Genomic DNA, 13,273 nt, shown 5'->3' with positions numbered 1-13,273 from the left:
GAGAATCAACTCTGTTCTCTGGTGTTTAAGGCTTGTCTCTTTGTGGAAGACGGAGACAGGTTTTCTTGGTATTGTGATGTAAAGAGATTACATCAACTCCCTCAGGTTGCTCAGAGCAGAACGGCTGAGAGGGAGGGGGGAGGGAAAGTAGATAATTCCCTTGCCGGTAAGACTCAGACGTCTGAGTCTTGGGGGTCTTTCCAGGGGAAGTTGGGGAGGCCAGAAAGGGGGTCCCCCAAGGAATATTTGGGGAACCCGGGCTGATAGGAGCCAAAATCCTATCTGGTGGCAGCGAGATAAGAGCCAAGCTGGATATAAGCTTGGGGGGAGTTTCATGTTAAGCCCCCAAATTTTGGATGCTAAGGTCCAGATTTGGGACAGACGCTTACCACAGGTATACATGAAGTTCACTGATGACCTAAGGATAATATTCTCAAGAGATTTGGGAGAGCAGCTTTTCAGATTTGTCATTCCAGAGCCTTCAAGTTCTAGGAGTTTTATAGCCAAAAGTCTCTCAAAATGCCCTTGAAAATGGTTTATATTCTTTATTTTCACCACAAAAGATGTCCATAATCAGTTGTTCTTGATTTAGGCAGAAGGATCAATCTCTTACAGTGTACCCTCCTCTAGAATGTATACTGCAACTTCCCCCTCTAATCAGTTTCATGGGAATAAAAGCTACTTTATTCTTTAGCTTTTTTGTTAGAATACCACTCTGTATATCTTAAACATGACTCCTTGGTGGTTTAGAATTTATCTGTGGTTTGAGAGTTTGCCAGTTGGATTGTAAATAGCTGATTTTTCTTGGCATAGTTTCAATACACTTTATTATGCTGAGCCTGTTTGTTATATACAGGAAGAAGACATTCTGCATTCAGCATTGCATATTTTTGACAGAAAAAAATATTTGAAGTCAAAGCAAGTGTTCTCTGGAATATAACCAGTTAGGAAACCATATGCTGAATTTATTTGGCATAGAAAGAAATTTTGAGTTAATAGCAAATAAGTGTTAAGCCCTTTTTAAGTATAAAATAATTGAATATCTTGGGACTGTCATTCTTAGAAATACACATAGTTTAAACTGTAAAATAATCTCTAGGCCCCCATATAACATTCTTAGAATTGTTACGTTTCATTCAATCTAACTTGGTTCCTGAAGCTTGAATAACCAAAGCCACTCCAAAAATGGTTTAGTTCCCTTTTTATGTACTTATTCAACTGTTTGCCTGTCCTGAAGATTTAATTTTTATTTGAGATTAGAGGATATTTATTCAGTGTCATTCAGTTTAAGATTTCATGTACCATATTGGGGAAGTGAGAGGCTTTTTTTCCCTTTAAACAGAAATAAGAATTTAATTATTTGGACCAGCACGCATTTTGTGACTCCTGCTGTCAAAGAGAGTTGTTGAAACTCAAGTGCTGCTTTTGCATAGTTGTGAAAACATGATATTGACACATTAATTTAGTTGTATCTGTGTCAGTCTCAGGATAAGAGAGAAAATGGGTGAGTTAATATATTTAATTGGACCAACTTCCAACATAAATTGGAGTCTTGGTAATTTGGTGGAGAAAGATGGGAAGAGATGTTTGTCTTAGTGTTAGGTTTGATTCACATGATTTCATCTTCCCTGAGTTTTAATAATAATAATAATAATAATAGGAGATATACCTATCTCCTAGAACTGGACGGGACCTTGAAAGGTCATCAAGTCCAGCCCCCTGCCTTCACTAGCAGGACCAAGTACTGATTTTTGCCCCGGATCCCTAAATGGCCCCCTCAAGGATTGAACTCACAGCCCTGGATTTAGCAGGCCAATGCTCAAACCACTGAGTGGGTTGAGTTTCTGGGTCAGACTAAGCCAAAATTTCAAGCCAAATATTGCTATGAAACTGTGGAAACTTATTACTTTGATTTTGTAATGATGAAACTCAATACTTTCTGCAGTGCTGAGGCATTTCTTAGGAGAACTAATTAAACATGGGGTTCTCAAACTGGGGGTCATGACCCCTCAGAAGGTTGTGAGGTTATGACATGGTGGCAAGCTGTCAGTCTCCACTCCAAACCTCACCTTGTTGCCAGCATTTATAATGGTGTTAAATATAAAAGTGTTTTTAATTTATTCGGGGGGGGGGCACACTCAGAAGCTTGCTATCTGAAAGGGGTCATCAGTACAAAAGTTTGAGAACCACTGAATTAGACCTTGCATAGGATGTGAGTTTGAACAAGGTGACAAAGAAGTGACAGTGACAAGGTGAGATAGCTACTGATAAAGGGAATTATATGATATTCTTATAGGAAAAAATGAGAAATGCAGGTTGGTTAGAATTATTGTAAATCGGTTACAAATCTGGTTAGAAAACCAAACAAAGTACCTAATTCTATTCTGTTGCAAGGGTGTAAATTGGAATAATCTCCATTTAAATAAATGAAATTACAGTGCTCTGAAACCAGTTTGTTTGCACGCTCTGGTCCACTGAGAGCAATTGGGGTTTGGTTCATTCTCTGCTTGGACAGTAGCACCTATGTGGTGCCATATATAAATTAAAGGAGGGCATAACAATGTTTAGTATATTTATGACTTGGAAGAAATAGTAGAAAAGAGATTAAATTAATGGATAATAGAAAATTGTGGACACTTAAAAGGTAAGTTCTCATGAACAAGAACTCGCAAGTTTTGTTAAGTGAAAAGCAGCTGCCATAGGAGGGGAGCAAGATTCTGGCCCAACATCTACTGTATTTTGTATTGCCTTTTATACGTTATATCGCATAGGCAGGAAGGGCACTTTGTAAACAATTTTATTATTTTACTGTCATTAAAAAGGCATATGCAGTAATATATTTCGTATGCAAGAAGAAAGCTGTTGCCTCTATAACTGTGGATGTATTTATTCTCACCCTTTAATTCTTGCACCAGTGAGATCACAGCTGAAATACTGTGTTCTTTTTTGGATATAATATTACAGTACAAATACTGACAAACTGGAGACAGTTCAGGAAAGGGCAGCTAAAATACTTAAAAGCCAGAAAAATAAGACATATAAGGAATGATTGTGAGGGCTGACAGCTGCATGGAGAAATATTTTACGAGCAGGTTAAAGGATGTTCTAGAGACGAAAGAAAGCAGTTGTCTTCATTAGTCAAACATGACAAGACAGGTCATGGGTTTCAGCAGCAGCAAAGAAAGTTTAAATTCAGGTGCAGAGAAATTCAGTAGCTGAAAAATCAGTCACTGATGGTGATAGAATAGTGATAGTAAGAGTCAAAATTTCATAATTGACTATGGGAAATGGTTAGCAGTATTAGGATTCTGCCGCAGTAATGGAGGATTAAAGACATCTCAGATTTCCTTTACTGATTCTGGTTCATTTGATCATCAAAAACAAGGATATTAGTGAAAGGGTATATTCCCTTGTGATTTAAAGTTTGGTTTTCCATTATAAACTCAGTTTTGACACCCCCTCCACCCACCTGTAACTTTACCAGAATTTAACCAGTCTCCCAGGGTCTCTGGTTGACTGCATGAGCGCTCACCTCAGGATACTTAGCAGTGACTCACATGGGGCTTTAAAGTTGTGCAGGAGCAGACACATTCACCATGCTCAGGCATCCCTTGGCATCTGGGACTAGAGAGACACACCATGAACAGGCAGGATTGATAAGTGCCACAGTCTGCCCTGAGCCATTGGGTTTCCCTGGTCCCAGCCCCAGCATCTCTCGCTAGGTCTTCAGAGATTATTTGTGTCTCATAGAGAGCAGCTGAGGCTGGCGCGCTCAGTGATTTTTTACGCTCCAGAAGAGACAGAGTTGAAGTCAATGAGAGTTTAGACCAGAGGTGAGCAGACTGTGGCCTGCGGGACCCTCCTGCCTGGCCCCTGAGCTCCTGGCCCAGGAGGCTAGCCCCGACCCCTCTCCTGCTGTCCCCTCTCCCCCTGCAGTCTCAGCTCACTGCACCACCAGCGCAATGCTCTGGGTGGCAGGGCTGTGAGCTCTTGCCAGGCAGCGCAGCTGCAGAGTCGCAGCTGACCCAGTGCTCTGTGCTCGTTCCAGCCAGGCTGCGCAGCTGCCTGTTCTGGCACTCTGGGAGGCGTGGCTGTAGCGCTGCCAGTCACTGGTGCTCCAGGAAGCGTAGTAAGGAGGTAGGGAGCAGGTGGGGTTGGCTAGAGGGCAGGGGAGTTCAGGCTGGAGGTCAGGGGGCAGGGGTGTGGATAGGGGTCAGGGCAGTTAGAGGGCATGGAACAAGGGCTTTAATGGGGGCAGGGGTCCTGGGGTGGGGAGCAGTCAGGAATGAGAGGAGGGGTTGGATGGTATGGCGGGGGGGCAGTTGGGGCGGAGGGTCTGGGGGCGATCAGCGGACAGGGAGGGGTGAATGGGGCAAGAGTCCAGGGGGGCGGGCTACGGCTGGCTGTATGGGAAGGCACAGCCTCCTCTAACCGGCTCTCTATACAATTTCAGAAACCCGATGTGGCTCTCGGGCCAAAAAGTTTGCCCGCCCCTAGTTTAGACATTCACTTCAATAGGGTCTGCCTTTCACACCAAGAATGCAGTCAGAGTTTCTCCCTAGTACAGTTTATAAACTCTGCAGCAGTGAATCTCTCCATATTCCCCATGTCCCAGAAGGTATCTCATATTCTTGTGGCTGGGTGTTGAATTGGTGGGGGCTGATTTCCTGCTGGAACCATCTATAGAGTACATTATAGTCCTAGAACCCCTGTTGGTTCATATAAGGGTCATTATATTTTTTGTTTTTATACACAGTTTACAAGCATATATGCAAGTAACTAGAATTACAACAATTTTCATAACTATTCTTAGAGGGAGAAAACTAAGAAAATTAATACTTTTAAGTCATGTACAGGAGAAATAGAAATATATATCAAACATTTTCATTATCAAAGGGAAAAAAATCCTTGTCAGAAACCTTTTTAATATAGATATTGGGACTTAGCCCAAGTATTTCCATGTTAGTCTTTGAGATGATGTCAATACGGATCCCAGTGTGGGTGCATGTGCGCCTCATGCAAGCAAGGTTGGAGTCTTTTGAACAGCTGTGGCCATTGGGGCCGTGCATGCATCCTGTGCCTCCTTGTGCTTTCCAGAAAGCACTTCACATGCTTGAAAAATATTTTCTCACTCAGCTGTCAGCCCTCTTAATCATTCTTTATGGGTCTGATAAACCTGATACCTGATGTACCATCAACATCAGGCCCACCCAGGATCATCCTTCCAACAAATGGGGCACTTCTTGACCCTGCGGAGGCCCTGTGGCAAACACCTGCCATTATACCATCTGCTGCAGAAAGGGTGGGAAAATGGTATTAAGAACCTTTTTTTAAAAAAAAAGTTTTAAGTACTTGTACACCCACGCCTTTGTCATCTCAGTAGTGCAGGAGAAATCCATATCCGGTAAAAGCATCCCAAAGGACAAAGACTCAACAAAGTTCAACCTGTTTGGGAGGAAATCTTACTCCTCTGCCTCCTTTCAGCTACAGGTGCAAATTGTCAGATCTTTCTGGCCAAATAATTTCCTGAATTGGGATAAATTAACAGACTTTCTATCTAAGCTCTCACCTGAGAGCAGGGAAATGTATTCAAGGATATCGTTAAAGAGGGCCAGTAAGTGGCTAAAACGCCCTCCAAGTTGCAATGGATGTTTCAAACACTGGCTAGATCCATCGCCACAGTAGTGACAATGCGATGGGATTCATAGTTTTAAACATTGGCATTCCCAGGGAAGTGCAAATTACAATAAACCACCTGCCCTTTGAAGAGATGGGAGTTATTCAGTGAGCACACAAATAGCACACTACATTCCTTAAAGGACACAGAGGCCACCTTGCACCCCATAGGGATCTATACCCCAGCCCCTTATTGCAAACTATACAGTTACCAGACCCCAATGCTAAACAGCCCGATTAGCCTCCCAAAGAGAAGCCCAGATGAAGCTGGAAACACTATCTTCCTCCTTCTCAGTGATGTACCCTGCTCCTGTGGCTTGTTAGGAAATTTAATAGGGCTTTCAGGAACTACAGCAGAGCCAATTAAGAACATGCAACCTTTGGAATCGACTTTTCCCCATTCACCAGGCATGGTCTGCCATAAAGTTGGACAGATAGGTGCTAGAGATCCTTATCCAATTTCACTCCTTACCTTCTACCATCCCCACTTCCCCCACTCTCTTCACCAACCCTTCTCACAGGAGCCTGTTATAAACAGAAATGGCCTCATTGCTTCATCTAAGAGCCATAGAGAAAGTGCCAGCAGAATTTGGGGGGGGAAGAGGCTTCTTTCTACTCATGGTATCTCCTTGCCCCAGAAAGAAAGAGGATCTTCATCCTATCTTGCTTAGACCTGCAAAGACTCAACATATACACGTGCAGCCTCAGGTTCAGGATGGTAACACTTGTTTCCATCTTCCCATCTCTTCAGGCTCAAGAATGGTTTTATGCTTCTCGACTTGCAGGTTGTGTACTTCCATATAGCTATCCAGGCAGCCCAGAGGACATACCTAAGATTCATAATATGGTCCAACCATTACCAGTACAGGGTATTGCCCTTTGGACTCTCCATGCCATCAAGAGTATTCACAAAATGCCTGGCAGTGGTAGCAGCATGTTTTAAGAAGATAGGGCATTCACATGTATCATTACCTAGAAGACTGGCTGATCAGAGGCAGGTCTCAGCAGGAGACTGCAACAGCCCTAGGGTGTGTCCTCTTCATGTTTCCTCAGCTAGGCCTCCTAGTGAACTGTGAGAAATTCTCTCCACTCATCACAGATGGTGAAGTTTCTAGGGGCTATCATAGACTTTTAGTTGGCAAGAGCCTACCAACCAGAGGACAGGTTCTAGTCTCTTCAATCAGTGACAGATTCCATAAAATCTGATCCGATCACAATGGTGCAGGCTTGCTTAGGACTAGTAGGCCACTTGTCAGCATGCACATATGTGATTCCAGTTGCCAGGCTTCATCTGTTGGCTCCAGACAGACACTATACAAATTCAGGAAGTTCTCATACAGAACTCCTCTAAATGAAAAAGATTTTCCATATGGGTAACCTGACGGAATCTAGACTGAGTATAGACCCTGAGATATAGTCCTCGACTACGTGCTGAGCTTCAGTCTAGCCTAGCATTTAACTCTCAAGGTCCACCTTGTATTAACGTTGGCATGTCACATTCTGGTACAGTTGTGCTCAGTCTTCTCATATCAAACAGTATCCATTTTCTTCAAAGCCCTTCTGCATACTACCTTCCCGTTAGAGACCCAACCCCACGTGGCACCTCAGTGTCATACTCCCAGTGTGTTTCTGCCTGCTATTAGATAGCCGATGGTCCTGTGCCTCCAAATATCAAGGTGCGCTCCGCCAGGGCACAGGAAGTGTCTTGATCCAGCTTCAAAAATATGCTGATACTTGAGATCTGCAAGGCAGCAACATGGAGCAACTCACTTACCTTCATTAAAGATTACACCCTTGAAATGGCAGCCAGGTCAGATGCCAAGTTCACGGGAGCGGTGCTGCAATCGTTAATTCACTAATGTTGCTGAAACACCTCATTCCCACCATTTAGAGGATGCTGTTTGTCAACTGCAAAGGAATCCATACTGACACACATTTGAGAAGAAAGAAGGGTGACGTACCCTACAATAGTGATAAGATACAGTCAGTTTGGATCTCACGGCCCACCCTCCATCCCTGCTTTTCAGAGTCCTCAGCAATTGGGGGGAACTAAGGGAAAGTCACAGCTGCTCCGCCCTTTTTGCTCTCATGGAGGAACATCAGGAGGCATGTGTGGCTCCAGTGACTGCTGTTCAAAAGATCTCATGCACATGGGGCACGTGCACTACTGTAAGATCTATACCTGACAACATTATCTCCAAGAGCCACAGTTACTGTAGTAACCTTCTTGTCAACTGTCTAAAATGGGCCATCTTGATTATCACTACACGTTTTTTCCTCCTGCTGATAATAGCTCATCTTAATTAATTAGCCTCTTACAGTTGGTATGGCTACTTCCACTATTTCATGTTTTCTGTATGTATATATATCTTCTTACTATATGTTCCATTCTATGCATTTGATGAAGTGGGCTGTAGCCCATGAAAGCTCGTGGTCAAATAAATTTGTTAATCTCTAAGGTGCCACAAGAACTCCTGTTCTTTTTGCTGATACAGACTAACATGGCTGCTACTCTGAAACCTGTAGCAGGGAAAGTAACTGTTCTTTTTCTGATGTTTAGGTGTTGATAGCCATGGGTTTTGCTGTTTCCTCACTTTCAGATACAACATTTGCTTTTGTTTTAACCTTTGCTGTGACTCTACTGAATTTCAGAGCTCTTGTATTTTAGTAACTGCAGTATTCTAATCTAGTAAATTTTCTGTTTGTAACTTTAATTCTGCTTTAAGAGAGACTGTGGTCTGGGAATATTTAAACACCGTTTTATTTCTGCCCTTCTTAAGAGATTCACTTAGTTGTGCATTAGGTGGAAATATGCTGTTAGCTCCCATTTCACAGCATGCTCAATTCCATATTCTGTTTGTTCTTCAATTGATTTTAGCAGATATAGTGTGAAGGTAGCCAGTACTTCTAAAGCATCCACTGTTAGCAGGTGTCTCCTGTATTGTACATTACTTTGAATCTTGAAGTCTCTATTTGACACCTATACTCCTCTTTCTATGTTTTGAGTTTATTCATGCATTTTTTTTTCAAGTGATCCTGATACTCCTTTGTCTCCCAGAAGACTTGTGACTTATGATTAAAATCTTGATTTCTTATTTTGTAGCCATTTCCACTGGTCTCCTCTTCCCGGTGGTTAGTGAAAAGGGGTGAATTAACAGCATATGTGGAAGACACTGGACTCTTCTCTAAAAGGACCAGTAAGCAGCAAGTGTACTTCTTCCTCTTTAATGATGTCCTCATTATCACAAAGAAGAAGAGGTAAGGGCTTCAACACAATAAAACTGCATGTGTGTCTAATTTCTTGATTCACACACAAGCCACAATTGTCTTGAATGTTGCATGAGTCACCCTTGGGAAATGAGAATGTAAACTTCCTGGCTTCACATTGGCTAAGTTTACTCAATATTTACCTCAAGTATAATTTATTGTTCCCAAGGAATTTTTAGATTATTCCTTTAGAAACCGTTTTCATGTTTGAGTGAATGAGGAAGATATGAGAAGAAGTGGTTATGCATAATATGCTTGCAGCACAAAAACAGAACCTTGTGTAAGTGGAAATGTTGGCAGCACTTAACACTTTTTTAGTCAAAATATCTACAGTTTTATAGTCATACATTTTGGTATGCTGTACCTGTACAAAGAATGAATGAATTAAGGAGGCATTTTTGAGTCTCTCCTGTTTCTCCATCAGACCATACTCAGAATTGCATTGGTTGGGGATCAAAAAGAAATGAAAATCCAATTCAATCATAGTGACTCGGCAAAGGTATACATTTTAGCAAGATAAATAAATATGTAGAGCAGGAATGTCTCTCCATACTATTCTTTCATGGAGAATCTGTGTCAGTGATGTGATAGAGGAGGCTGCTGGGAGCACCCTGTTAAAATTCCACCACCAAATTGAAGGGAACGTTACGGTCATTCCTCTGCCTTTGATGGAGTTCATGCCCTCTGCAGATGCTGCTGTATCGTTCCTGACAGAGATTATTTTCTCCTCTGGTTACTAAAAATAGTTTTGAAGAGCAAATATTTTGCTTTTGGGTTGACCAAATATCAGGTATTTTAAAAAAGATTTCTAAAATCTTGAGCCTGTGCTTCAAACAGTACAATTGAGCATTATACTATAATTCTGATGTAGTTTATGCATTTTTCAGAAACAAAATGTGAACACTTCCAGCTGCCTTAGTTCTTGGTTATGTTCAAGATTTCTCCCTAGCCTGTTCACTGTAGTATGCACACCGCTGGGACACAAGGTTTATCACAGGCTACAGCAAGGGTATGCAAACTATGGCCCGTGGGCTGGATCTGGCCTGCTGAATTGCCACTCCTGTGGTGCCACAAGTCACGCACTGCTCCTGGAAATGGCCGGCACCATGTCCCTGCAGCCCTGGGGCGGGAGCAGAGGACTCTGCGCTGCCTGCAAGCACCGCCCCCCCCCCCCATAGCTCTCATTGGCCGAGAACAGGGAACTGTGGCCAACGGGAGCTTCGGGGGAGGTATCCACAGGCAAGGGCTGTGCCCCTCCTCCCTCCCTCACCCCAGAGGCCTCAGGGTCGTGGTGCTGGCCGCTTCTGGGAGTGGTGCGGTGCCAGGGCAGGCAGGCAGGGAGCCTGCCCTGGCTCCGGTGTGCGCCGCTGCCACCCCGGGGCCGTTCCAGGTAAGTGGCACCACAGCCCGCATCCTGGCCCCCTCCTGCCCCCCAACCCCGTGTCCTGAGCCCTCTGCCGCAGCCTGCACCCCTCTTCTGCCCCAACCATCTGCCCTGAGCTCCCTCATTCACCCTGCACCCCTCCTCCGCTCCAAACCCTTGCCTTGAGCCCCTTCCTGCACACTGTATCCCCTCCAACACCCCACACTTCCTCCTGCACCCCAACCCCCTGCCCCAGCCCTACATTCATGGCCTTTCATGCAATTTCCCCACCCAGATACAGCCCTCGGGCCAAAAAGTTTGCCCACTCCTGGGCTACAGGGAACATTTTTATGGAAGCCCTTTTTGAAACATTGGCAGCACATCACAGATTTGTACCACGCATCTTTTAACAGCATGTTTCTTTCTGTTCTCAGGGGACTAGAGTTAATATTTTATTGTGCTGGTAGCTAAGTAAACTTCTGAGTTGGAAAACCAATGAAAAAGTGTATTATCTGTGTTGTTACATTGTTTATTGGTTTCCTGTGTGATAGCTTGGTTGCCCAGCTTCCAAGATAACTTTTTGTAATAATGTATTGTCTCCAAACTCTGGTGCTTTTGATTTATAACATCTTCCAGCTGTTGGAATCTGTGATATCTCAGTGGACCCTATGAGTTACAGTAAAGAAAACTTGATCTTAATGATAGAGTTTATATATTCACTGTACCAAGATCTTTCTAAGTAAACACATGAAGTTGAAAAGTATTGATTCCTGTGATCCTACCACAGTCATTCTGATCACAAAATATGTGCTGCACAAATGCAGACAAACTTATTAATTACATTCTTTTATATGATCCATTGCCCCTTAGCTGTGCAAAAAAAAAATCCTTTCCATGCAGTTTTTCAAAGGCAAACTTGAACTGGCTTCTACACTGTTAGAACATTAAATAATTTAATGACTGTGCTAACATTATTGGTACAGTTCCTCTAGTTTTTAAGATGTAACCATGGATATTTTGAATGTGATATTCAAGTTTAAAACACTGTGTGTTTATATTTGCATATTTGGGTTTCACATACATTTTTCACGGCTGCCATAAAAATCACTCTGTTGCACCCCTGCATTATAAGTCCTAATCATTCAGCTCCTTGAAAATGTGCAAAATGAGTTTTTCGCTCTGTATCCTGAAGCTAATTTTCACTTGCCCTGGCCAAGTCGTTAACCATATTTGTAGAGCTCAGTTAGCACAATGAGGCATGATTAAGTCCAAATTCTTTAAAGGCCAGGATTGATGGTATATGTCAAAGTAGTCCCACAGATAACTGATAAGCAGTGTTGGTCCAACAATATTCTGCATGTAGAGCAGTACTTACATTTAGACTCAGACTTCAAAGCCTAAAGGGGCCATCGTGATCATCTAGTCTGACCTGCACATCACAGGCCCCAGACTCTTACCCACCCTCTCCTGTAATAGACTCCTAAGCTCTGGCTGAGTTACTGAAGTCCTCAAATCTTTATGCAAAGACTTCAAGTTACAAATGTTTTACATAACAGAAGCATCATTAAAAGAACTGTCTTTGTGTATTACAGTGAGCAAGCACTCCGGTGTGTTCAGTCTGATTTAGCTATAAGATGATAAAGGTCAAGAAACCTCATGATACTGAACACTTAGGCATGCTCCACATAGGGTTTTATGCTTTCATTCCTACAGTACTTTCCTAGTCAGATCCCTCCACAGCCCCTAGTTTGAGTTCATCCTGTATTTGTAATGGTAAGACTTAACAACCTACATTTATGTTCTCAAATAGCTGAATGGGATTTAGCAACCAATTCCCCTCACTTTAATGGGCATCATATGGCCAAATCCCATGCAGCTCTGACATATTTTAGAGGCTTATGCTTTAAACATCATGCTGCTGTGCAGCCTAATCATGCATAAGAATATTAAATGCACTTTTGGGGATCTCTTAGGGCCCCAATTACTCTTCGGTGTATCACAAAGAATCAGGAAACTCAGAGTAGCTTCAGCATGCTTGTTCTGTGAGGAGTTAGGGCACTGCAGTGTCTGCTGCAGAACAGCCTGGCGTTTTGGCCCTTGAAGCTAGCAGATCACAGGAGACACCTAGTGAGACCCTGTGCTTTTGTGCAGCTGGTCTGCTGGCGACATGGTTCCGTTTAGCCATAGAGCATTAACACCAAATGGATTTCCAGTGATAAAGCCACAAGGCCGGTGAGGGAACCTGCTTCATTCTTCACTGTTCCTTCAACCAAAAGTGTGAGAGTCCTGGGCTGCACTGTTTATACCTCAACTGAATTATTCTCTTCCTCATCTCTCCTGCCTGGGGGGAATTGACAGTCATTCATAAGCTGAATTTTTTAGTAAAAAAGGGAAGCACCAGAGAAGGAGGTCGGCTTATGAACGGGTATAGAGAGGAAGAGGTGGGACACAGCCCCTCCCCCCAACAGAGGAAGCAAGGAGAGGCAGCACAGCCAGCAGCGACAGAAGGGAAGAGGCTGGGCCAGAGTCTCTCTGCTTCTGGCCATGCTGCTCTCCCCCAGCCTCTGAAGCAGCTGCAGCTCCGGGGTTGGCAGGCTGCGGTCGCGCCGCCTGGCCCAGCCTCCCCCCCTGCCCCAGAACAGGCTGCGGCCGCGTCGCCTGGCCCGGCCTGCTGGAGCAGCTCCAGCCAGGCCAGAGACATCCTCCCCTGGCCCTCCCAGATAAGGTGGGAAGGGATGGGATGGGTAGAGTGTGGTGGTCCCAGGCTAGGGGTGGGGTCATTTGAGTGTGGTCACAGGGGTTACTCCCCTGACTCCCAGCTTCTCCCCCCAAAAAATTTCCCCACCAGTTGATGTCTCGGCCCGTCGGAGTAAGCAGCTGGCATGCCAGGACACTGTTTACTTAGGTTTACCTCTGTGCCTGCAGACGCTCGAGGTAAACAAACCATCTCAGCCCATCAGTGGCTTA

The 13,273-nt window shown here is 43.8% G+C and overlaps 1 protein-coding gene across 2 annotated transcripts in view; it reads left to right on the top strand.

The window, feature by feature from the left end:
• ARHGEF26 (Rho guanine nucleotide exchange factor 26) overlaps positions 1-13,273 on the top strand; it is a 108,652-nt gene that overhangs the window by 59,949 nt on the left and 35,430 nt on the right. For both annotated transcript variants that reach the window (XM_032787399.1, XM_032787398.1), the window contains exon 11: positions 8,780-8,934. In XM_032787399.1, the coding sequence (XP_032643290.1) occupies positions 8,780-8,934 (155 nt within the window). The remainder of the gene's footprint in view (positions 1-8,779; positions 8,935-13,273) is intronic.

The sequence above is a fragment of the Chelonoidis abingdonii genome, chromosome 8, assembly GCF_003597395.2.
Source record: "Chelonoidis abingdonii isolate Lonesome George chromosome 8, CheloAbing_2.0, whole genome shotgun sequence".
Taxonomy (NCBI): Eukaryota; Metazoa; Chordata; order Testudines; family Testudinidae; genus Chelonoidis; species Chelonoidis abingdonii.
Note: the sequence above shows the minus strand (reverse complement) of the source record. Positions and strands in the feature narration are given on the sequence as shown.